Source organism: Colobus angolensis, unplaced genomic scaffold, assembly GCF_000951035.1.
Source record: "Colobus angolensis palliatus isolate OR3802 unplaced genomic scaffold, Cang.pa_1.0 Scaffold23, whole genome shotgun sequence".
NCBI classification, from domain to species: domain Eukaryota; kingdom Metazoa; phylum Chordata; class Mammalia; order Primates; family Cercopithecidae; genus Colobus; species Colobus angolensis.
In genome coordinates this window covers 2092381-2119261 of record NW_012115488.1, presented here as the reverse complement: position 1 = coordinate 2119261, position 26881 = coordinate 2092381, and the positions used below count along the sequence as shown (strand labels likewise).

Below are 26881 nucleotides of genomic sequence, written 5' to 3'. Positions count from 1 at the left end.
GACCATTTCTATGATGATAAGGCGGTAATAAGTTGTGCAGTGCAACACTCCAAAGGGCTCCAAATCTCACAAGCCTCTTTATATGTGATGCTCTCGCAGTGAAGAAGATTCTTTGGGCTATAAAGATGAAGAGTCTACTTCTTCTGGTGCTGATTTCAATCTGCTGGGCTGATCATCTTTCAGACAACTACACTCTGGATCATGACAGAGTTATTCACATCCAAGGTAAGGAAACACAGCTTCTCTTATCAAAGCCTAATTAATTTCAAGTTACTTAGAGTTGAGATGCTGGCTAGTGTTTCTTAATTTTAGTTCTGCTGCATTGGCTTTTTCTTTCCCTTTCTGCCAATTGGCAAACGTGTTCCCTGGCTTTTGAGCACTATTGCATTACAGTAGAGTTAAGAATTGGGGACAATTAAAGTTGAGTAGCTTAAGAATGTCCAGCTGCAGTGAGTTGGTGTAATCGTTCAAGGCTGTCATGTGCAGTTGCTACCTTCAAGTAAAATGGAGGGCATAAAGTTCATTTAAATGCAAGTCAGAGAGAGAAAATAGGAAGTAAAAAGATATAAGGTCATTCTGTTACAGCAACTGTTTAATCATTAAGAGAAACAGTATAAATAAAATGAAAATTAGACAAGCTATTGTCCAGGAAAAAGTACTTTACCCTCTTATAATCTGCTTCAGTAAAGCTTTAGCTCCTATAGACCAATACATTGCCCCTCCACATTTCTGTTCAGCTCAGCTGAATCCTAAGCCTGAGAGCTGTAGCAAGATTTGAGGCTGCAGTACAATGCAGCTATTTCCTCGGTCCCAGCTTCAGATGAGGGACATCCTGCATTAAAAAAGCTGAGACTTATGCAATAAGAGGAACAGTTCTCTCCTTGCCCTTGGATGCTGAATAATTAAAAAAGGAATTATACAACTTAACAGTTTAAGCAGATGATGACAATTTTAGATAAACTCAATTGGGGTACCAGAGGCATGATAAGTTTGCCAAAAGACATAAAACTCTACGTTATATCTTCAAGGTCAAAAGCGTAGCCTCAGTAAACTGCATTCACTGTGAAAAGTATCACTTGTGAAGGTCAAATAATAGTGTAAATCTGTCTAGAAGTATTTTCCTGTACGTATTATGACTACCAAAATAGAATTCTGAATTTGTCTATGTCCAGCTATTTTAGACACATCTCTTTTAGTTGTGTTTGCTTCCAACAGCTTTATTTTTCTCTCTGTTGAACTGAGAAAAGAAATTGTAATCATAAATTTTACTCTGCAAGCTGCTGACTCAGCTGTTTCTTGATACATTGTAGAATCAGAGCTGTTTCCCAAAGACCATATGATATTTACACGTATAAATTTCTAATAAGGACTAATACCCTTTTACCTTCTACTGACAGAATTCAATTCAGCCAAAATATAATACTTAGTCATTATTAATAATACCAGTTTTATATCCAATGCAATAGAAACTTAAGCCGTGGTTTCAAGTTATCACATGACAGATACCAAGGGTGTATTATAAACTGTGTACAAACCATTTAATCAAAATTGCACTCAGAGTATGAGACCAGTATTTTTAAAATGTACTAACATTTGAAAAATTACTCCTATAAGTCACACTCAAGTTATCTCAGGCAGGAAAACTTCCATTACTCCAGCCTTTCCATTCCCATCTCCTCTGTTGAAATTTAGTGCAAAAGGGATTTCTAACTCAGAATATCAGGATCATCCAGATTATTTGCATACACTGTCCACATTTTAGGCTTGATAGTCCACTTCATTTTAATTGTAAATTCATATTCTTAGAAAGTGCAGGCTTGCCTCGAAGAGTTGCTAAAGAGCTTTCAAGTAATAGAACTCTATTTGGCTTGTGGAAATTTAATGCTGAAATGTGACTTGAGTCATAGGATTATGATATTATGCCCATAAACCATATACCTGCTCTCATTACTTTTTTCCCAACAATTTTTTGTGATAGCATTCAGATTGAATTTTCAAATCCCATAGTTCTTCAGAGAAACTGCTTCCAAGTGACCTTCCGTAATTCCAGTTGTCTTTTACAATGCAAAAATAAATCAGATAGCACAAGAATCAACAAAGCAGATTACTTACTTGCTTCGTTGCTTACTTGAAATACTGCATATTTTCTTACATTTAAAACTTTTATTTATCAAACATAGCCCAGAAGGAATTTTAGGGAGCTGAAATCCTCACAAATTTTTTGAAAAATTTAGTCAGATGACTAAATTAGCTATCTCAATCTCAGATTCTTGAATGGTACTGATAAGCAGTATGAGCTTCTGTTAGTGACAGAAAATAGTTGAAAATTCACGTTAGTGTAAAAACATCTTTACTCTCTCCCATTTTTGATTAAATTTCTATTTTATAGATACCAAATTCCCAAGGTCTGAACAATATTGGGAAAATAGTGCAAATCATCCTCAAATTCTTCTTGGCTGCCTTGATACAGATGCTCAACATTTTAATGATACATTTTTGAGTTCCATGTGTATGAGTTAGTTAATTATTTTTCTGAAGGCCTCCTCATAATTTTGTTGGGAGAGGTTTTATAGAGATATAGACACACAAAAAAAGTTTAATCTGGATATTATAAAGAGAGAGCGAGAGAGAGAAGGGAAAAAAGGCAGATGACCAGGAAAGAAAATAGCAAGTGTAGATCCCTATGCAAAGTGTTTCTAGTGAAAAACATTTCTCTGGTAATGAAAAAGAAATCTCTCCCAGCTTCCCATGGAAAAAGACTTAGCTTTAGATAAAAAGTTCACATGCACTAATCCATTTCCTTTCATTTTTCATTGAAATGATTTGGTCATACAGGAAAGCAAACTTCATTTGTCCACAAAGTCTACTAAAAATATGCAATCAAGATATTAGCTTGTATACAACCTACTGTCCTCAATGTAGGCAATTGTTATCTTCTCAAATACTTCTACAGGAAGAGGGGCCACTGTTAATACCCTCTCTATACTCTAAACTAATGGATTTTGTTCCTCATGTCACAATGTGGCTACTTTACTTTTAAATCCTTTGAAACTTGAGACCATTAGGAAGAGTTTTATATGGAGTATCAAATCACACAGAAAGAATAATATTTATAATATTTGTATCAGGTCCAAAAACTTTGTGTAGTCTTTCAACTACCAGTAAAATTTCAGAGATGAAGAATACACTCTTTAAAACACAACTTTTTAGAAGACATTCACAGATAACAGAGAAATGTTATGACCATTTGCCCATTAACCAATATACAAAGCAAAATAGATGAACACGTAACTGCTTGACTTCATCAAGGTCAGAGTCAGTGCTTCCTGCATCTGGTGTTCAAGCAGATGTCTTCTGATGACAAGTTTGAGTCTTTCCTGTAATGCCACTAGCTAGCTTAGACCTTGGAAGATTTACTTAATCTCTCCAATTCCCAGTTACCCCATCTGTAAAATTGGGCCTAATGCCTGCTTATTCCGTAGAGCTTTGTGAGAATTAAATGAGAAAATATGTGGAAAGTGTTTAGTACAGTGCCTGGTTCCCAAGAGCCAATACTTATCCAGGTGGTTGTTATCATTACGTTTATTTCTTCCTCCCTGTTATGGAAAGTTGATTTTTAAATAGAAAACAGACTACAAATACTGGTCAAAAAAAATTCATGCTTTTTGAAGTACATTTGTTAACAGAACCATATCATCACCTTAGTTGTAATAAAGTAAACATTTTATAAGTTCTTTTCTTTGCCTTCTTTAATTTCACAATTTAAAATTTCCCCATTCATATTATTTCTATTTTAATTTTAATTTTTTGAGATGGAGTCTTGCTCTCTCACCCAGGCTGGAGTACAATGGCTCAATCTGGGCTCACTGCAACCTCTGCCTCCCAGGTTCAAGCGACTCTGATACCTCAGCCTCCTAAGTAGCTGGGATTACAATTGCCTGCCACCAAGCTCTGCTAAGTTTTGTATTTTCAGTAGTGACGGGGTTTTGCAATGTTGACCAGGCTGGTAACTCCTGACCTCAGGTGATCAGCCCACTTCAGCCTCTCAAAGTGTTAGAATTATAGGCGTGAGCCACCGCGCCTAGGCTCTCCAGTCACATTAAACATTATCTGACCATTTTTACTTTCCTGGTAGAAACTAAAGCTTTCCAAACATAAATAATGTTTTCCCTTAATGTACTTACTATGTGAGCACAGATCCACTACTTTAAATTTTTGTAAGGAAGAACAAGAGGAAATCCCAAAAATGAAAACCGTGTCCTTCTATTTAATAAGCAAAAGTAATGGTCACTTTTGTCAACAAATAAAACAAGTAGATTTGCTTAAAGAAGAAATTGCCACAAGTTTGTGTCTGTAAGTAAAAAAAAACAATGTCTATCCAGAACCTCTGGCAGAAGTGCACACTCCTCTGTCAGCTTCACTGTTCCTCCTCCTGCTGTGTGTCTTGAACCCGCCTCTCCTTCTTCAAATCTGGCTCAGTACTCACATGGACTTCCTGCTAACATGCCTCCCTCCCTCATTAGATTGTCTCTCAGCTTTGTAACTAACTCCAACTATAGAGCAGTGCCAGGCACATAGTGGGTGCTTAATATATGTTTGTTGATTAAGTGAGTGAGCAAATGAATGACGAATGTAATGGGATACTTCTAAATTGTCACTACAATAATGAGCATTTGTTGAATGCTGTGACATCGCTGGCATTTAGCAGCACGTGACACATTGTGTGCACTTAATGAACATTAGCTAGATGATTACTTTCACTCCGTAATGTTGGCATCAGCTAAATCATAGTTCACACAGTTTAAGAACTTAAAAGGACTTTGGTAGAGATGGTCTAGACCAATCTTCCAATTCACGAATGAAGAAATCAAGACTCAGAGCTTTGCATTGCTTGTCCCAGGCTACCTGGCTGATAAAAGTCCATTTATCTGGCTAACCCCTTCCTTTTCGTCAAATCTGGGCTCATTTCTCACCTTTTTAATGAAGTCATCCTGACTACTGCAATTTGTCCCCCGCTGGTATCCTAATCTCTCTCACCCTTCTTTTCTTTCTCTCTGTAGCAATGGCTGTATACTCTACTTATTTTTATGTAATTGTTTGTCATCTGTCTCTACCACAAGAATATTGAACAGCTTCGCAAAGGCAGGAATCTTTGTCTGATGTATCCCAGTCACATAAACCCAATAACTGGCACATAGTAGGTGATCAATACATGTTTGCTAAATAAATCCAGGACCAAAATCCATCCAGTTATTTTTTCTAATCAAGTTTTGGTTCAGCCTTTCCAAATCCCAGGGAAATATTTTCAATTCATGGAATGAGAAGCAGCAGATGAACAAGAGAATTATGAATTTGGGTAGCAAATTTTGTTTGGTCTTGTGCGTGGCTCCCACATAACATGCAGCATCTGATACTCCATGAGAGTCCACCAAAGACAGGTTGCAGCAATCTTCCTCATGCATGTCTGCAGCTTTGAAGAGCATTGGATTTACATTTGGTCACTGGTGTGTGCTATCCTGTTCCTTATGTAATAACTGCAGAGTTGGGATTTGGTGGTACAGAATGTATCACAAGGAGGAGGTGAATTTAATAATGTATGATCACAAACCATCTGCAGAGCCAAAGTTTAATGGAAGAACTGGATATGTGTTAGTTAGTCTTAATTTTCTCTCTCCCACCTAAAACTTGTTTGAACTCTCTGAGTCTGTTTGGAAAAGTTAATTCAATTTATTTTTGTCTTTTTGAGGCAGAATATCTTATTTGCAGTCACCAATGCAAAATCTACAAATACCAGGAAAAATATCTACAAATATTTTATAAATCACAGGGGGAAATATGTGAAAATATATATATATATATATAGAGAGAGAGAGAGAGTTAATAATTCTGTCTAAAAACTAATAGCTATAAAACATCAGAGAATTCCATCATGGAATTATAAAAATTAGCACACCTTCCATATTAGATAACTAAATCTAAAATTTCTTACCAATTTACCAGAGGGCATGAAACCAAAAATGATAATAAGAACCTACTGCATTAAACATAGGCTTGCCATTTGATCAAACTTAGAATATCACCATATTAATATAATAAATAAGCTTAAAAGTAAAGAGCAAAAGTATATATGTAGGAATATACATACATATGTAAAAATACTCATATATTGCATCCATGCATATACACTCATAGACAACTTATTTATTCAACAAATGTGTTAGACACTTCTGTGGAAGCATTAGGAATATGACGACAAAACATACAGTGTCTGCCTTCAACAGCTTATAGTCTAGTGAAAGAGACAGTCATTACTAAGAATAAAGAGCTATTAATCATGGTAACAGAAATATATATTTTCTTACCAACTTTGCTTCTGTCAGTATGCATAATTGCTAGCCCATGTCCTAGTCTTCTTTGCATTTGTGTGTCCTTTTGAGAAAACAGAATTCAGCCATTTGCTGAACATTGGCCATCTCCATGCAAAACACTGGGTTATTCTCCGTGGAAATATAAACCATCTCTTCAGTGTGCTTACTGACAATATTATCAAGGCAACAAGCAAGCAAGAAAAAATAAAATAAGTGTCAAATGAAGGTGCAAATGTAGAGAAAAGAGTAATTAGTTACCAAACTAAAAGAGCTTACTATTTAGAACTTTGAACCATATCCATTAAATGTTTAATCACTTAATAGAGCTGAACTCATAAAATACATCTTAAGAATATTTCTAAACTTGATATTGAAAAATCTAGAATGCTGAATTCTATGTTATTCTGTGAACTATTAAAGCAATATAGTTCTATAATATTTCCAGGTATAAAAGCTTATATTGAATAATCTTTGCAGGTAGCAACAAATTCATACTAAACAGTCATTGCTTTCCCTGTGTCATCCTTTGTGCTGTAATCAGCATAGTATGTGTGAAGCCAATGATTATTTGGAAACTCTCCCAAATACCAAGAAAACCCCATTAAATAGTGAAGCCTTTCTCTTTGGTTGCAGCTCTGCAAGAACCTTGACTCAGCTAAAGGACTAACTATAGCTTAATGGCTTAGTGTTACAGTGATTTCAACATGATGATGCTCTGATTTTACCAAATATCAATAAATAATAGCTTTAGATTCTTTGTTGATTATGTTCTTTATTTTAAGTGAAAAGTGGAAAATTACCATCTTAGAAGAGTCTTTTTGAATACAAACACCAAAATGCTAACAATTTAAAATATTCAATCAAGAGGTTATCACACTAATAGTATCTAGGGGAGAAATGAAATCTTTTTAAAAGAAATATTCTTATTTCCAATGAAAACATTAAAAACATAGGAAATTATTCAAAATTAAATTACTTCAAAAATATTTTGTGTATTTTGTGTTGTCACAGTACACTAGCCCTAGACTTGTCTGCCTTCAAGAATGATTATCAAGTAGTCGGTACAAATGGTACCATTTTAATCTTGGTTTAATTCAACATGTTGGTTACTTGACTTCACAGTCAGTGACTAGTCACCACATCTAAGGTGGGTGGAGTAATTTTTTACATGCTTGGGGATTGTGCTGTGGAGTGTATTGAACAAAATATAAATAAGAATTCTGCCTACCTTTTCCAAACACTGTCGACTCGAAAGAAAAACAGACATTTTGGATTTGGAAAACCCAGAAAGGCCATAATCCATCATGTATAAAACGAATGAAGTATGTTAGAACAAGAAGCATTTTACTACAGTCAAGAATGGAGATTCAGTAAAAAAAGTAGGAACAAAGAGTCCTATCTTGTTTCTAAAGAGGGATTGAAAGTTCAAATTAAAAACGCTTTGAAAATATACCCTTGAAGGGAGGAGATTTCCACTTCTAGCTGATTCTATTTGAAATGTTACTTCCCTCCCTGCTTTAGCTTGTTCCTGGAAAGCATTGGAAATTACGTTTGTCTTTTTGGCTCAGAGTTACTGAAGGGTAGAGAAAGAACAGGTGAAAGGAAAGACATGTAAGTCAAAGATATGTGTAATGTAGCCTTTACACATTACAAGATATATGACACAAATATATTTTCTTTGTAGATGACTATATTTGTTCAGAATGATTTCATGATTATCTATGACTAATAATATTGCTAGCAAAAAATAATGAACACTTTTATACAAGGCTTTTTGTTCTCTTTTTTTTTTTTTCTTTTTTGGTTTCTTCAGCACAGAGAGGTAAATTATAAAGTTTTAAATTTTCAAATATTCTTCTCCAGTATTATATGGGTTATGAACAATTACTTCTTATTTTATCTTGAAAAATGTTGTCAATTATGCTGTCAGGCTTTAAATCTGCAAAAATCTGCATATGATTATTTTTATATCCTCATTTTGCTTTGACTTTTATCACAGTCCATAACAAAGGGTCTTAATAGCTTAAAGTATCAAAGTACTGAAAAGCTGATTAGATAGTTAATGCTTCATTTAAATGTTTCTGTATAAACAGAATACCTTATTCTAAAAGATGCATATAGTGACAGCATCTTATAGACTTCCCACAATATATTAAAATCAAAGTGTGTTCCAAACTAAAGCTTCTTGAACTTTGACCTTTTTTCTTATAACTCATTATTTGGCTAACCTACATAATTGAATAAATAAATGAAAACAAATGTGCATATAAATAATAAACATAAAAGTTCTTTTTGGCAAGGCACAGTGGCTCACATCTATAATCTCAGCACTTTGGGAGGCCAAGGATAGCAGATCACTTGAGTCAGGAGTTCAAGACCAGCCTGGCCAACATGGTGAAACCCCGTCTCTACTAAAAATTCAAAAATTAGCCAGACCTGGTGTCTCACGCCTGTAGCCCCAGCTGCTTGGGAGGCTGAGGCAGGATAATCACTTGAACCCAGGAGGCAGAGATTGCAGTGAGCCAATATTGCGCCACTGAACTCCAGCTGGGTGATAGAGTGAGACTTGGGCTCAAAAAAAAAAAAAAGAAAGTGTTTTTAAGGGAAAAAAGACTGTAAAAGAGTACTGAGGGGGCAGTGAGCTCAATGGCGTTCATTCGCCATTGAGGACTAGTATGAGAGGTGCTCTCTAAGCAAGGACATCAGGCAGAGATCTGAATAATGAGTGGGAGAGAGTCATATCAAAAACCAAAGGCAGAGCATTCCAGGTAGAAAAAGTAGAAAATGCAAATTCTCTGAGATTGGAATAGGCTATCAGGCCTTGGGCTTTCAAACTGAAAGAAGCCCAAGAGACTGCAGCCCGTCAGAGTGGAGGTTGTGCTTTCAGAGAGTAGGCAGGAGGCAGACCACAGTACTTTATAAGTGGTCCAGAGTACAGAGTTCAGACTTTATTCCAAAATCATTTGAAAATGTTTAAAAGGTTTGAGCAAGGGGTGACATAACATGATTTACATTTATAAAAGTCCATGTGAATAATGGATTACGGGGCGCCAAGAGTAAAGGCTAGGCTACCTTTTAGGAGGATCTTGAGAGTTCAGGTGAGAAATCATGGTGGCAGGGACCAGGATGGTAGCAGTGGAAAAGGATGGAGATGAACCAATTTGAAAAAAAAAAAAAAAAGTGAAGGAAGAAATGGCAGCAATTACTGATAGATTGGATGTAAGAATTAAGGGAAACAGACACATCAAGCTTAGCTGCTAGAGTTTGGCATGAACCAAAGAATGGATGATGGAGGCATAAACTAAATTGAGAAAGACTGGGAGAACAAATTTGGGCAAGGGACAGGGGACTCAAGTTAGTTCTTTGTCATTCAATATAGGACCAACAAGAAGATGAGTTTACTAGTTTCATGCTCAGGAAGAAGTATAATGCAAGAATGTTTTGGAATCATCAGCACATAAGTGGTATTTATAACTATGGGACCAGATGAGATCACCTGGGGAGGGGGGATATGCAGACAAAGGGAAGGAGACAGACCTGGTATGAGTTTTGAAGACCCTCAATACCAACAGGTGGGATAAAGGAAAATGCAGAGGTCACATATTCACTTCCCAGAGTCTGAACCTTGATCACTGATGTGTGGAATTACTTTTCTCATACGATTTTTAAAAAATTTAAATTAGTTGCAAGCACTCGGATATAGGAGATTTTTTTTATTAAAGATGCATTTCTAGCCTCTGTTGAAAAATCCTAAGGCCTGCTATTTTTCAGCCTTCATCCTCATAGGACAGCATCACTGGGAACCTGTATCTGCTGCCTGTTTAGAACAGGGCCTGTGCTCGCCACAATAGGTACAACCTTTTCCACTCTTTATCATCCTTATCATGCCCAGGTGCTCACTTCACTCCCCTCAGCCTTGCCCACCTGGGCATTTGTGTTTGACTTACCTTTTGTTTTGTTTCAGCACTAAACTTATTACCTGACCCACTGAACTTATTACCTGACCCACTGTAGGCTACTGATTCATGTTTATTAGGTTAAAAAAAAAATCACAGTTCCCTTTTTATCCTCTATTGCCTCTAGGATTGACTCCTGTAATGTTATTATCTTGATGTCTTCTTTACTAAGTGGAGATATTAGCCTTATCAATGTATACAACCAACAGTGTCATTCTACAAATTACAAATTACTTAACCTTACACTTCACCACAAAGTGGAAGTGGTCTGAGCGGAGACAAGTAGAGTTGAGCTCTACGCCTTTACCACATAAAGGCACATTTCTAGTAATTAAGGAGTGGTAGATAATTACAGCCTAATGAAGAAGAATGACTCATGCTAATGTTTTGGTTTCTCCAGATCCTTTGAAACAAACCTCTAATATAGTTAAAATCCTGAAGAGTATGTTTGTATTAAGAATGTCACTCAACACATTAGTGAAATATTCTAATTTTATTTCATTTTCTTGTGTTCTTTAATCGTTCTATAATTATGATAACCTGGTTTGTGTTTTCTAGGTCTAAAACATAAAAATTAAATGCTAGTTATTTATCCATAAATCTTTGATAACACAGATAAATTTAAATTCTGAAAATTATTCACCAGAGCAGGCAACTCTAAGTTGACAAAGATACTAAGATTATTTTTACTTCTATAACAAGTTCCATCAGAATTAACAATGATAACAATAGTAATAAATTAATATTAACATTTAAAATCACTTACTGTGTGTATTTCTCATGAAAAGTTCATTACCTGGGTCATCTCATTAAGTACTCACCACAAGATGGTATAAAGATGGTTAACCAGCTGGGCATGGTGGTTCACACCTGTAATCCCAGCACTTTGGGAGGCCAAGGCAGGCAGATCACCTGAGGTCAGGAGTTCAAGACCAGCCTGGCCAACATGGTGAAACCCCATCTTTACTAAAAATACAAAAATGAGCCAGACATGGTGGCGGGTGCCTATAATCCCAGTTACTTGGGATGCTGAGGCAGGAGAATTGCTTGAACCCGGGAGGCAGAGGTTGCAGTGAGCCGAGATAGAGATTGTAGTGAGCTGAGACCATGCCGTTGCACTCCAGCCTAGACGACAACAGCAAAACTCTGTCTCGGGAAAAAAAAAAGAAAAAAAAAAAAAAGATGGTTAAACTCCGACACTGAGAGAGGTTATATAGCTTGTCCCAGGTCACGTGGTTGTTAGGTGGTGAGGATGAGATTAAATGCAGGCAGTGCTCCAAACCCATACATGAACACACAGCAACATCAAAGCCTTTTCATGGCACCTTTTGCATGACGCAATAGGTAAAAATGGTCCCCATTTTATTCCATTCAATTTATATAACTATGTTTCAGAAGAAATAAAACCACTAAGAAAAAGAAAGTTTGGTCTTAGGCTTTAGAGAAACTTTTCTGACAGGCCATCATTGTAATTCTTAACAGGGGTAAGAGGAGCAAAGAATGGATGGCAGCTGCAAATACATACATTCCACACCCACCCCAAAGACAAACTCTCTGAAACTTCCAAGGAAATAGAGGAAGGGGCAGATAGGAATTGAATGCTATTGATATAGGTAGATATAAATGTAGATACAGATGGATAGATACAGGCACAGGTATAGATATAGATGACATAGATATAGATAACAAAGACATGGACATAGGTGGAAAGATAGTGATAAGTTTGTTTAAAAAGGCTTCTAAAATAGTAGTCCTGAAATGCACTACTGTCTTGCTAAGAACCATTAGATTAGGCAATCCTCAAGAGTTGATGAGATGTGAACTTTTCAGGTACCAGTACTTTCTAGGAACTGCCTTCTGGAAGAGCACAGTAAAGAAGACAGTATAGAAGATAGAAGCTGTCTTGTACACCTGGCACACTTTGGACATGTAAATGTTTGCTAGTAAGAGTCAACCTGAGCTGGGCACTCACTGTAGGCCAGGCACCAAGTTAAGTTCTCAATGTGAATTACTTCCTTTAACCCTCATAAGAGCCCAGGGATGAAGATGACTTACTTCCATTTACTGATGAGGAAACTGAAGTACAGAAAAGTTAAGTGACACAATGTAAGGTATAGTCCATATGCTTAACTAATACTCTATAACTGCTGAGAAAAGAAATGAAATAATGAATGTAGAAAGGCAGAAGCCACAAAGAACTTTATCAACAGAACAGAGCTAAACTTCCTCCTCACACTTTACTTCTTCCTGCTAGAAAAAAAAGATTCAGAAAAGAGAATTAAGAGGAAACAGAATATTTATCAGAATATTAACAGAGTTTCTGGTGTACATCTCAGAACAGTGGTTTTTAAACTATGTTCAGTTGACCTCCTAGAGCTCCTTGGGGCCTTGTGATGCCCATCTCAAGCAGAGAGGCTCACATTTATAAGATTACATGGAAAAGGTTTGTCTTAGATATCCTTTGCTATTGAGCAGTTTCTCATCACATAATCCATTTAGCTCTAAGGAAAGAGAAAATGATGGATTTGGTCAATACCTACAAGAATGCTTCATAGCATATCACATGTGATAACGCATATCTCAACAGGAAGGCAAAACATGCTGTTTGAGAAATTATAAAAACACAATTTAGCTGCAGATTGATAGGAAAGAGCAGAGCATGAAGACTGTACAGTGGGTACAGAAAAGGTAGCCCCTGGCAGGGTTGGGAAATGGGCTGGATGGGAGGAGTACGATCTCATAGCCTGTGAGACCAAAAGGCAGGGTCACAGATGATGAAAAACAGCACCAATCACTTTATAACAAAGAGCGATCTCCACTTATCCTATATTCAGCATTAGGTTTTTTTCCTATATGGTTCAAAACTAGACAACAGTTACTATCTTTGGCAATAGTATCTTTAAAAAAAATAAGGAAATGCGATGAAACATGTATTTCATGTTTTAAATACATGTTTAAAGATCACATTTTTAGTAAACACAGCAATAGGTATACTGAGAAAATATAATCCTTCAATTATAATAATATAATATAATTATGGCTACCAGCTTCTTGTGTGTATTTCCAGAGACTCTAGATAAAGGGTTTTTGTTTGTCTATTTGTTAATTAAATTCCCTCAACTTCTACACTTATTTTTATAAGATTTTTATTTAGTTTGCACATGGGTGGTACATGACATGGTTCAAAATTTTTTTACTATGGAAGTGTACATGTGAAAATGTCCCAAGCCTTCCTCTACCCACATTTCCCCACAGCTTCTCATAATCTACCAAGGCTGTTAGCTTCATGTGAATCCTTTCAGATATACTTTATGCCAAACTACACAAACTTTTGAATTCTCACAAATGGTAAGAAGCACGCATATTCCTCTGTATCTTCGGGTCAAAGTTTAAACTTCCAGGTGAAAGCAAAGATGTGCCAGAGAGAAATTCCAGATTTTTTTTTTTTTTTTAAGACAAAGTCTCTCTCTGTCACCCAAGACTGGAGTGCAGTGGTGCAATCTCGGCTCACTGCGAACTCCGCCTCCCAGATTCAAGCGATTCAACTGCCTCAGCCTCCCAAGTGTCTGGGATTACAGGCGCACACCATCACGCCTGGCTAATTTTTGTATTTTTAGTAGAGACAGGGTTTCACCATATTGGCCAGGCTAGTCTCGAACACCTGACCTCAGGTGATCCACCTGCCTCGGCCTCCCGAAGTGCTGGGATTACAGGTGTGAGCCACTGCACCCAGCTCCAGGTTTCAAATTCAAATCAAGTAGGTGAGGGCACAAGGCAAGAATGAGATCATTTTTCTACCACCCTTCTTATTGTCTTCCCTTCTAGAGGCTCAAGATCCTCTGCATTCAAGAATAGCTAGGAAGCAAGATAAAACTTGGTCTCTGATAAAAGTAATGAACTCTTTGAAAGAACAGTAAAGGCTGGATGCGAAGGGAGGGGGTCAGCATGGATGGGGGTGGGCACCTGGAAAGGTTTCTGATGCGATCTGATTAGACACATTAGAATCATGACCAAAAGATAGGTTCTTCTGACTCCAGGTGAGCAGTTTCAGGAAAAATTAGATTTCTTCCAGTCTGAAAGAAACAAAATAATTATAAAGTTAAAGGTTAATAAGTAAGGCACTCTTTATTTTCCAAATTATGTGTCCTACAAAAATGTAACGTGTGAAGTACAATGAGAGACAAATGTTTAAATTGCATATTCTACTTAAATATGGTGTGCATAACTATTTTTATATGTGCATAACTATTTTTATAAAGTGTTTTCATTTTAGAGAGATAGTATGATGTAAAGCAAGCTCAGATATCCATGTTTACTGACATAGCTAGGCCCAAACTGTATGCAGCACTAGTATATTTCAGTCACAGACACTTAATACATTAGGCACTATGTTGATGCTGGAGAAACAACGTAAACAAGGCAGAGTGACTGTTTGCAATAGACTATGGTAAGCACAGTGATGGACACAAATCCATCCTGGCTGCTCATTCTCCTGCAGCCTTTGGCTACACTAAGGAAAATAACAGCTTCCAAAGTGTTAGTATTACACATCCAAATTCACCAAAGTGTTAACAAATGTCACAAAATAAAGTATTTTTAAACCCTTGTGCATTTTTTTTTCAAATAACTCATTATGGAGCTGACAACTGAGTCTATGTCTATCAGTTTGGAAAGTCAAAAAGAAATTAACTTTCTGTTTGGGATGATGAAAAGTTTTGGAAAGGCATAGTGCTGCACAACAAGGTGAAAGTAATTAATGGTACTGAATTATACATGTAAACATGGTTAAAATAGCAATTTTTAAAATATATATTTTACCACAATAGACAAAATTAAATGATGGTGGTAGAGTTTTTTCTTGAAGATATTTTTTTTTTCTTTTTTTTTTTGAGACAAAGTCTGACTCTGCCGCCCAGGCTGGAGTGCAGTGGAGCGATCTCAGCTCACTGCAAGCTCCGCCTCCTGGGTTCATACCATTCTCCTGCCTCAGCCTCTCGAGTAGCTGGGACTACAGGCGCCGCCACCTCGCCCGGCTAATTTTTTGTATTTTTAGTAGAAACGGGGTTTCACCGTGTTCGCCAGGATGGTCTCGATCTCCTGACCTCGTGATCCGCCCTCCTCGGCCTCCCAAAGTGCTGAGATTACAGGCGTGAGCCATTACGCCCGGCCGGAGAGATTATTTTTAATGTTCTTATTTAGCCATCTTAAACACATTCCCCAGTTGGGTTTATTATTATTATTATTATTATTATTATTATTAATCTAGGAAATCCAAAAGTCTCGAGGCTACTTCATCCATACACCGGTGGAGAAAGTAACCAACATCAAGACTGGCTATCTTGCACCATCCTCAATTCATTTTAAAAAGACAAACTTATTTTTTAACATTGAAATTTTGATTTGTATCAGGGAGGTTCCCAAGGGCTTCACTTTCAAAATGAGTGGTGTAAGGACCATGAGAAGGGAGGGATGAAAAAGGCGGCTTTCTAGTGGGAAAGGCTTTCTGGAGAGGAGTGAGGAAGCCCCTGACAGCTGATCATCCCTGTCCTTCTCCACGATGGCTCCCAATTTCATGTACCATCATTGTTTCCCATGATGATTCATAAAGTATATAACTACATATGACCTAAGTTTAAGGTGTGACTTTGTATGGATTAAAAACATAAACTTTGTGGCTCACACCTGTAATCCCAACACTTTGGGAGTCCGAGGCAGGTGAATCACCTGAGGTCAGGAGTTCTAGACCAGCCTGGCTAACATGGTGAAACCCCATCTCTACTAAAAAGTACAAAAAATTAGCAGGGCATGGTGGTACACACCTGTAATCCCAGCTACTTGGGAGGCTGAGGCAGGAGAATGGCTTGAATCCGGGAGGCAGAGGTTGCAGTGATCCAAGATAGCGCCATTGCACTCCAGCTTGGGCAACAAGAGTGAAACTCTGTCTCAAAAGAAAAAAAAAGCCAAAAACACACATAAACTTTGATTCAAAGCACCCTTTCCTTTTTCCTGTTACCTAGATTTCTGTGGGTATGAACTGCCAAACAAATTTTTATGCTTTTATTAGGACTGAGAAAAATAGACAGTGGTTCAAGGTCATAGTTTTAAATTGTTTTTCTTCTCCAGTTGTGTTTGTCCTATTGTTTAAAAGTCTTCATCTAAATTTCATAGCAAGTATAAAGATCAGTTGTTTGCTCAGGCCATTTCTTTTATTATTTGGTGAAACGAAATGACGTCCTCTGGATTTCACAGCAGAATTTGTAAGATAATAACGAGGCTCCAGCGGTTCAGTGAGTCCCCATTAGTGTTCTCACCAGGCCCTGTTGTTTCCCCTGGAGACAACTCTGAGCTTTGAAGGGCATCAGATCTTTCAAGTCATTGTCACTAATGGAAATGGGGAATTTATTTACTTGTAAATTGCACTTTAAAAAATTTCTGTCCCCCACTGGACATCTGCAGTTTCCCCAATTTCAACATTCAGCCTCATTTATGGACAAAATTAAGCTCTTCAACACTATGCAAATGTTTATGTGCACCTTTTCATACTGAAAGGAAAAGGGGAAATGGACAGTTGTATGCTACATAGTTTTATTTAAAAAAAAGAAAAAGCAATACTTATTCTAATGATCAAGGTTTATTTTTATCTTTTGCATTTCAATTGCTGTGCAACAGCCTGCTAATCAAACAGTTCTTTTTTTTGAGACGTAGTCTTGCTGTGTTGCCCAGGCTGAGGTACAGTGACGCAATCTCAGCTCGCTGCAACCTCCACCTCCCAGGTTCAGGCAATTCTCCTGCTTCAGCCTACTGAGTAGCTGGGACTACAGGCATGCACCACCATGCCCGTCTAATTTTTGTACTTTTAGTTGAGACGGGGTTTCACCATGTTGACCAGGCTGATCTCGAACTCCTGACCTCAAGTGACCTGCCTGCCTCAGCCTCCCAAAGTGCTGGGATTACAGATGTGAGCCACTGCACCCAGCCCCAATCAAACAGTTTTGATTTAAACATTAATTTCAAACTGATCCAGGGGTTTAAATCCAATTATCAGATTCAAGACTTTCTCTAGGCAAGAGTGTGCAAAGTTTGCAATCAGCACCTGTGGTTCCCTTTCCTCTGTCTTCATCCCTTTCCTTTCCCTGTCTGATTCAGTGTATTTCCTGGCTGGTCTCTGTGATGACAACCTGTGACGTAGTACCTGATAAAAACTTCAAGCTCAAGATTCTCATGAGGTAGACTTATCAGAGTCCAACAGCTAAGGCATGGGAGAGCCTGCAACAGACCACTTCTCCAGCAATGCTCAGTGCTATATAGTTTGCAGTGTAGATCTTCTAAAAGCAAACAAAAACATTATTCTTAAGGCCATTTTTGGAGGTTTAGCCTAAGGAACCCTAATGGCCTTAGTCAGTAAATATATTACATACCTTTGCTAGGGTTCTTTGAATTTCAGTCAAAGACTTCTGGCATCTATTACCTCAACACACACACACACACACACACACACACACACACACACACACACCCCAAAACAAATGAGAATGGTAGAATTTTATACATTTTGATAGACTTGTTAAAAAACTATTTTGGGTGAGGGTCAGTGGATGTTTGGTGTCTGCTTAATTTTCAACATTATACCACACAAGTCATCCTCTAGTCACAGTGCTGGAGTAGAAGTAAAACACAAACAAAATCAGAAGCCTACACTTCTAAAATACTGCAAGATGGTTTACAGTTAACCACAGAAAAAAATTAGAAGTCTGAGTCCCTTATACAAGAGTTTTGATCTTTGCCTTAACCCTTTAATTTATAAAACATTTAGACCTTGTGTTCATTCTGGAACCGTTTATGATTACACTAAACCTCCCAATTTTCCAAGTCTCCTATTTCCAAGTCTCACAGGTAGCATTTTATGTATTTACTTTTTACTCCACATGATTCAAAACTTTATAAATAAGTGAAATTATGAAAGACTAATATATGACAAAACTATGCTCTATATTGGGCAGTATCTTAGTTGGAAAATACTGTGTAAAATCTATGCAGTAGGAGCAGTTTAGTAGTTAGTGTACACTTCGTATTGGTCAGTCATTGTCCTAAGTGTTTATATGTATTAGGTTAATTGTATATTGTAGGTAATAGTATCTGTAATTCACATATAAGGAAATTAGGGCTTAGGGGTTGCACAACTTGCCCAAGGCTACAGAGCTAGTAAATTGAGGAAGTGAAGTTAGACCAAGGTCGATGTCACATTAGAGCCCTTGTTTGCAACTTGTATAACATTCTCTATGCCAGTGCATTTGGGCATTATTTTTGACTTTTAACTAAACAACTTGAAAGGATAATGAAACTGAGACCTCTTGTAGCTATGTGTCTTATCTAAACTATGTTCCAGCATGGGAAGGCCCAGCTCCGGGGGTGTTCCCACCCCCAACCCTTGCCCCCCACAAGATACTGGTGAGGAAATGTTCCCTATGACCTCAGGCATTACTGAGAAAACTTAGTCGTCAGCACTTTTTCCTCCTCCTAGAAAGAAGACACTAGAGATGTTTCAGTAGAACTTGCATGCAGGCATTGTGGATATTGCCTGGGAAAAATTGTATGTAGGGTAGAATTACACAGATTTATCTTTTATATCTTGAGATTCTATGGTCCTAAATAATGAGCTCAAGAATGGAATATAAAGGAAATGCTTAATGAGCTGGATTAGTGATTCCTCTTAACTAAATACTAAATGAAGCCATCATCCTCACATTTCGTTATCTATTCGAAGTGAGGGGCATTGATGGCTTTGCTAAACTTTTCAGCTTTTTGAGGCTTGGCACTCATTTATAAATGAAATGATATGCTCATTAAAAATATTAATTCTGATTGCTGTATGATAAAAATAGAGATGCTATGTCTATTTTTTGGACACTTTCTATTTTAAAATTCAAATCCTATATTTGCCATTCAATAACTGTGTGTCTTAACATGGCTACTCTTCCCAGTGACCTGGACATCTTAAATGATTCATGGCGAAGGATTATTCAACACCTATCTGCCCAAGGCAGGAGGTCTGCAGAGTTGTGTGAAGGGCAGCTTTGGTAGCTTTGAAAGCTGTGTATGGACACAAAGATATCCATATCCAGGAACGCTTGTATCACTTTCTCATTTCCAAATCTTGCACATCCTCAGGAGACACTGTCAAGGTCAAAAGCACAATGTGCTAGCCAGGGGGAAACCCCAGAGAAAGCCAAGATCTGAAAATAACAGCTGGTATGTAGAAAACGGCAGACCTGCTGACTTGGCAGACTCAGGATATTGTGGTGCTCTTTGGAAGGCAATAAAGTCCTTGGAGGAAAACAAAAGGACAAGGAAAGGAAAGGTGGAAGTAATAAGATAACTGCAAAATAAGACATAGCAGAAAGCAAAGAGAGAGAATAGAAGGATGTTTAAGGGGGTAAAGAAGGAAATAATTATTTGGTTAATTGGAAAAGAAGTATAACTTTGGATATGCTTTTAACATTCAAATTTTGAGGAATACATTTCAAAATCTTCTGGAATTTGTCAAAAGCATTTACTGAAATTACCTTTGTCTAATCTTTCTGTGAAAACGAAATACATATTTCCTGAAAGGTTTCAAAATAGCCTAACACAGGTGTATATTTGACAAGAAGTCATAAATGTGAGGATATTCCAAGTTCTTTGGCCAGAGCAATACAATGAAAGTGAATCATGTTGCTTCATATTTTGCCTGTAAGTACAATACAAACTTATTGTATTAGAAAGCCCAGCTGGGTTTACCTTACCTTGAAATGTTTGGGTTTATATTGATGAACCCGTCATGCAACTCTCTCACTTCTCTTGGTCTTGTTTCTATGTTTTTGATATTTAAATGTAGAAGAAAAAAATTGAAACAATAATAAATAGAATTTATTATGAAATCATTGACCTTCAAATGACTGTGGAGTCTTATATCCAATATTTCTTACTGACGATAATGTAACTTCTTTCCCTTTGGTTTAAAATACAAGACTACTTTAGAGATACCCTCTAGTTATTAGAGGTCACTTTCTATATGGTTCAAAAGAGATTATGTAGAGAAGCTAACTACCCAAAGCTATCCTTTGTCAGATATCCTGTATATGTAACATATTTCATTTTATGAAAATGTCTGAAAGTATATTAATAGCTATTTTCTTTTCTTTTTTCCTTTTTAATTATAGCAGAAAATGGCCCCCGTCTACTTGTGGAAGCAGAGCAAGCCAAGGTGTTCTCACACAGAGGTGGCAATGTTACACTGCCATGTACATTTTATCGAGACCCTACAGCATTTGGCTCAGGAATCCATAAAATCCGAATTAAGTGGACCAAGCTAACTTCGGATTACCTCAAGGAAGTGGATGTTTTTGTTTCCATGGGATACCACAAAAAAACCTATGGAGGCTACCAGGGTAGGGTGTTTCTGAAGGGAGGCAGTGATAATGATGCTTCTCTGGTCATCACAGACCTCACTCTGGAAGATTATGGGAGATATAAGTGTGAGGTGATTGAAGGATTAGAAGACGATACTGCTGTGGTAGCACTGGATTTACAAGGTAGGTATCTATAAGTCACGTTCAATGTAGAAACGATCATTAATAATTGCGTTTTTTCATGAGGAGTAATGTCTAGTGGTTACCACAGTAATAAAGTGAAAAACCAAAAGTCCTTGCCCAGCATCTTTTTCTATTCTTTTGTATTCTATAGTCTGCCTTTGATTTCAGTTTTCATGTTTGAAATGTATACACAATGCTTATGTGCAAAATTGAAGCTGTTTGTAACTAGGAGAAACGTGCAGTGGAACTGAATTAACGGTTTTCAGATACTGCCTTATGGTACTCAAAATTTAAATTCCGTTATATCGTTATTGAGAAATTCAGATTGTGTACTTCTTTGTATTATGTTTCTAAAATTATCTCAGTTTCAAAATAATGGCATGTTTTGTAAAGGACATCTGCTAACTAAAATATATGTAATCGTATTCTGTAAAATGACTGCAAAACCTTAATTCAACAAAAAAGTAACCTCTAGCTTTAAATATTCTTCTAAAGAAGTGATTTTGTAAGGGTTCGGAGTCTCTTAGCCATTTGGTCAAGGCATTTTGTGGGAGAATTCTATTGCTTAAATATGTAAGCCATCCAGCAGGTTTAATAACCAACATGTGTACAAAGCCGTACAATAAAAAGTGTCCTTGCTATCCTTGCCTCCCCTCTGCCCAATGTCCACCCTCTAGAGACACTCCTCTCCTTAGTTTCTCATGGATCACAAGACATCTTATTTTTCATAAATTTCAGCATTATTTTACACTGAAGGGTGGATTTTGGCAGCATTGGTAGAATGCCTTCCTTCCTTGTTTACATAAAACTTAAGTGTATGCTTGCTAGAAGCTCCTTTTACCCCCGAGGACAGATTTGTGGCTTTGGAAAAATATCTGTTTGGTCCACTAGCATATCACTGACTATTTGACCTTTTGAATCCCATACAATCCTATCACATGTATGGAGATTTATTTGCTTTATACATCTAATAAATTGCACAACATTGTAAAGTACATTTTTGTGACCTTGCCTTGTCTCTCATAGATAGTTCTTGGCCCTGAGTACATGCCACCTTGTGCTTTAAGTTTTTAGTGATTCATGTTAATATCCATGAACATTGGCATTATTCAGGATGGAAGGAATTGACTTAGAGAAGACAGTCGGTCATCAAATATTAATTAAAACTATTTATCAGAGGGGCATTAAAGGTTGGAGAGAGCCTTGAGCTAGTAATATTAAGAGGCTTAGGTTCACCTCAACTCTGCCGGTATCAGTTTTGTAACTGGGGCAGGTCACTTATCCTCAAACGAGTTTGAATTCTATTATCTGTTGTTACTTTTTCTTCTAAAACCCCATCTTTATATAGCAAAATATTTCCTAAACTTAAGTAATTCACACGCAATATTTACTATCTCTCTGTAATATTCTCAAATAATTTAATGAAATAAGGCAGAAGTCAGTAAAATAAGTGGGCACAAATTTCTATAATCATATGTTTTACTTATTTTGTTCATGTTCAGTCAACCTTCTTTATAGATGACGCTTAAGACAAATACTTTTTCTAAGATAACATGGCTAGCTCTAGTAAGAGCTAGAGCTGGAATTTGATACCAAAGGCATTGGATGAAGCTTATGCTCTCCTCCACTGTGATTTGAGGGTTTGCAAGAAGGAGAAATTTTCTGTTGGTAGAGGAGAGGCTTTAAAAAAAAACACCAGCATTCTGCAGCTTCAGGCTTCAGAAAATTCTGAAAGACCTAAAGTTATTGGAGCGATAAGCTAGGACCTGTCCTGTGCTCATGGTAGCTGTTAAATTTCCCTCCTCCATGATGTTCTCATAGCACCTTATGTAGACTTCCATTATAGTTCTAATCACATTTTGTTTTGTAAATATTTGTGAATTTGTCTGTTAAACTTGATCTACTTGAGGACATTCAAGAGCCAAGAATAAAATTCATGCTCAGTAAATAGTTTACAAGTAAAAGAATATTTGAAACAAAGTGTTTAAACTTTCAAATACAAAAAGTGTGCGTGCAATGTACTTTCAAATACAAAAAGTGTGCGTGCAATGTGGGAGTCATGGAAACCATTCTTAAGAAAGAGACACTTGGCTGGGCGCAGTGGCTCACGCCTGTAATCCTAGCACTTTGGGAAGCTGAGGTGGGTGGATCTCTTGGAGTCAGGAGTTTGTGACCAGCTTGGTCAACATGGTGAAACCCCATCTGTACTAAAAATACAAAAATTAGCCTGGCGTGGTGGTGCACGCCTGTAATCCCAACTACTCTGGAGGCTGAGGCAGGAGAATCGCTTGAATCCAGGAGGCAGAGGTTACGGTGAGTTGAAATCGCGCCATTGCACTCCAGCCTGGGTGACAGAGCAAGATTCTGTCTCAAAAAAAAAAAAAAAGAGATACTTGATTTGGACCATGAAGGTAAGCCTTTCAAAAGCTAAAGAGCATGAAAAAGCAAGAGAGAGGGCACCATACATAAGAGAGGGAAATTCCTCAAAGCAAATATGTGAACAACAGATACCACCAACAGCATTCCAGCTTGCCTGCATTAAGTCTCAGACTGGTGACAGGTGGGATAAAAATTTTTAACTTTTCATTGTCGCTGATTTCAAACATTTGGAAAAGTAAAAGGAATAGTATAATGAATCCATATATCATCATCCAGCTTCAAAAAGTATCATGATATAGCCAATCTTATTTTAGTTTGCTTTCTTACTCCCACTACCACAGAATAATTTTCAAGAAAAACTCAGATGGGATATTATTTTATCTAAATATACTTCAGAGTAAGATGAGGATTGATATTTCAAAGTAAAATTACAACAAATTAAGATAGCCACAATAAAATAAAAGCCATGAAAATAAAATTTGAGAAAACTTAACATAAGCTAAGGACAATCTCCACGTATTCTGCGATAGACGCTCAAGATGCAGCAGATTATATGCATAAGAGTTTGAAATCTGTGCTGAACCACATATGGCAAAAGACATACCTTCTGGTTATCGTTTATTAGCTCTCATTCCCATTTTTAATCTTTTTCATGATCAATTACATTCTTACATGTGACTATCTACCAGTCAGGCAGTGGTACTCAAGCTCCCTGTCAGTCTTCTAACATGCACCAAAGGACCAGGGAAGCATCTCATTTTAAATGCCTTGATTGAGCTGCTTTTCCAACTGTAATTGCACATTATCTTTAATTGTGTTGGTCCTTTAATACCAGCTTAAATGCTATTTACACTAAAGAATCTTGCCAATTAGAAAAAAAATTATTCTTCATGATGCCTAAATTATATAGCTCCTATTTTTATTACAAGCTTTTTTTCTGCCTTGGATTCAAACCATATATATGTCCAAACTACATGTATTTATTCTGTCTTGGATTCAAATCATATATATAGATATAGATATATATCCTGTCAAATATAGGAAGAGGCCACACCCATACCTATGTCCTAGAGTACCAAGCACAGTGCCTTGCTGTCAGTTGTTGTTTAAGAACTGGCCATATAATCACACTGACCAAAAAAAAAAAATTGTAAATCCTTAACAAAGACTGACCTCCATGTGAGTTGGAATTAAATATGGAAACACAGTATTTTCATACAGAATCTTGGATAGGGCAGAGCCCTCCGATTGCTGCCAATTACCTACCTAGAAATAGCACCCAACAAGCAACAAGCTTTATACAGATATAACAAAAGAGTGTCCCTAGGAATTCAGGGAGAAGCTTGGACTACAGAATCAGCAATTCAATTGAGCGCAGCAAACAATAAATACACAAATAATGATATGAAAAACATGACACTTGTGCTTCCAAACTTCCATTGTATTCATCTTCCATTGGTGAAAATGGGGCTAAATATACAAAATTATAGTCTGAGAACTATCAGAAATAGAAACACAATTTCAGATACGTGCATAGCACAGATAAGCACTATGACAGGCACTAAGGAAGGTAATATTATTTATGCTATGTGGTCTCTGCCTTTTTATTACTAGAAATATTTACTTTATGTAATTATTAAAACTTACTTTAACTTTTACATGTCCCTTTTGATTATATTTTGACATATAAGTATGAAGGATAAATTAGTCAGTTATTCCTTGGATAATCATACAACCTTCTTTCCCATCCATAAAAGTTTAACTTTTCTTATTTTTGCAACACTGGATAAAAGCAACCATTCACTCCATAATTCAGCTGTAAGAATTGCACATTTTTTCTACAGAGCCAAGAAGGTTGCTGCAATTGGATGTTAAAATCTTAACTAGCCAGAAGTATAACAAGTAAACAAATAAAATACTAACAATCATGAAGTTCCAAAAATGGTGCTGCTGGTAAGAGACATCTTGCTGTTGAAATGTGTATGTGAAATTTGTAGAATATAGGGAAAGTTTTAAAACTTTGAATAAAGCATAGAGCTTTACCTTGATTTACTTGGAATATGTTATTTCCAGCATATCAAACAGTAATTCAAATTTGTTAAGTAAATCTTTTGAGCTGATACAACACTTAGTTGACAATTCTTACAATTGAAAAACACTAAAATTTTAACATAAGTTTCACTTTGACTCTAAAACATGATTGTATGAAATTATGTTAAATTTGAAAACAACTCAAATAAAAATATAGCACTGGATGTGTAACTAAATCAATCATATTTAAGTAATGCTCAGTGGTTAATCAAGGACAAATTACTAGAGAAAAAAATTTCCCAATGTTTATGAGAGTCTACCAAAACACACTACAGTGAATTTAAACCTGAAAGATTTTCCAGGTCTTTAATATAAATTAAAATATTCTGCATTCTCCAATATTACCATCTTCAGCCATTTTGGAAATGGAAGTCAACCCCACTGGTTTCTTTCTCTTTTCAGGTTCAGACACTTTGAGATTTTCTGTCACTTTAAGATCTAGCTAGAAAGGGAATGTCTACTGAATAAATTGAATATTTTCCTTTTCATCAGCACTCCCAGGGTTGCCGAGGAAAGAGGATAAAAGATATGAGGGACCAGGGCACCATAATAGTTTTTTCCCAGCACTCACTAGGTTCCCAGCTCAGTGCCTGGACAGAGCCCTCCTTAGACAGAACCATGTCCAGGCCTTCCCTCGCCATCACCACAGGAGTTAGTGGCAACCAAGAGAGGCTTTTACTCCTTCCTTTTGGCTCTGATTCAGCTTATAGATCCTTCAGCCAAGAACCTGAGAAGGCAGAATGAAATCAGGAAGCCTTCTTGGATCTCTGCCTTTCATGGATGGTGCCAGCTGGATTGCCCTACAGGGACAAACATGTCCTACGGAGGCCTTCAGTGGATGTGACTTGATTTAAGGCCATTGAAATTTCTCCTTGTAGTGTCTTCTAGGATAATTTAGTAAAGAAATATTTCCTGTGTATGGTTATGCTATTAGTGAGTTTGTACTTCATCTTGAATAGCATCTGCAGTCTCGTAAAATAGCACATGTGCTATAACTCACCAAATTACTGTGTCAGTGGGACAAATGTTTGCATTCCACATGCTAAAATGCTAATTATTTCTAATTATATCCAAAAATTCAAGGCAAGCCCTTGAATAATGATTCTAAATTAGTTATCTTTTAATAACCTTGGGAGAAATACTTTGACACAGTAGTCCTTTTCAAAGTTCAGCAAGTGATGCAACTTTTCTTTCTTATTTGGTAATCCTTAGCCTTTAAAGAAATTGGGCAGAGTGTTGTGAGACAGCCCAGTCACCTCCCACCATAATTATTTGACCAAAAGAAATGTTTTGGAAAGCTATACATCTTCCCAGGCAAAATCAAATGCCAAGTCACACTGTTCACATTTGCTAAGGAACTTTTGTCCTCAAAATATTTAACTTAATTATTTGGCATTAGTCAATCAATGGATGTCTATTCTGTACCTACCTTTTATACGACAAGCTTAGAGAAGTTATTTTTTCCTGTTTATGGGCGGATCACGAGGTCAGGAGATCGAGACCATCCTGGCTAACA

The 26881-nt window shown here is 36.9% G+C and overlaps 1 protein-coding gene across 1 annotated transcript in view; it reads left to right on the top strand.

Moving 5' to 3' along the window:
- The window catches only part of HAPLN1 (hyaluronan and proteoglycan link protein 1), an 82778-nt gene that overhangs the window by 47971 nt on the left and 7926 nt on the right, over positions 1-26881 (top strand). Inside the window, exons 2-3 of the mRNA XM_011944225.1 lie at positions 100-225; positions 20524-20895. Of these exons, the coding sequence (XP_011799615.1) occupies positions 126-225; positions 20524-20895 (472 nt within the window). The 5' untranslated portion in view covers positions 100-125. The remainder of the gene's footprint in view (positions 1-99; positions 226-20523; positions 20896-26881) is intronic.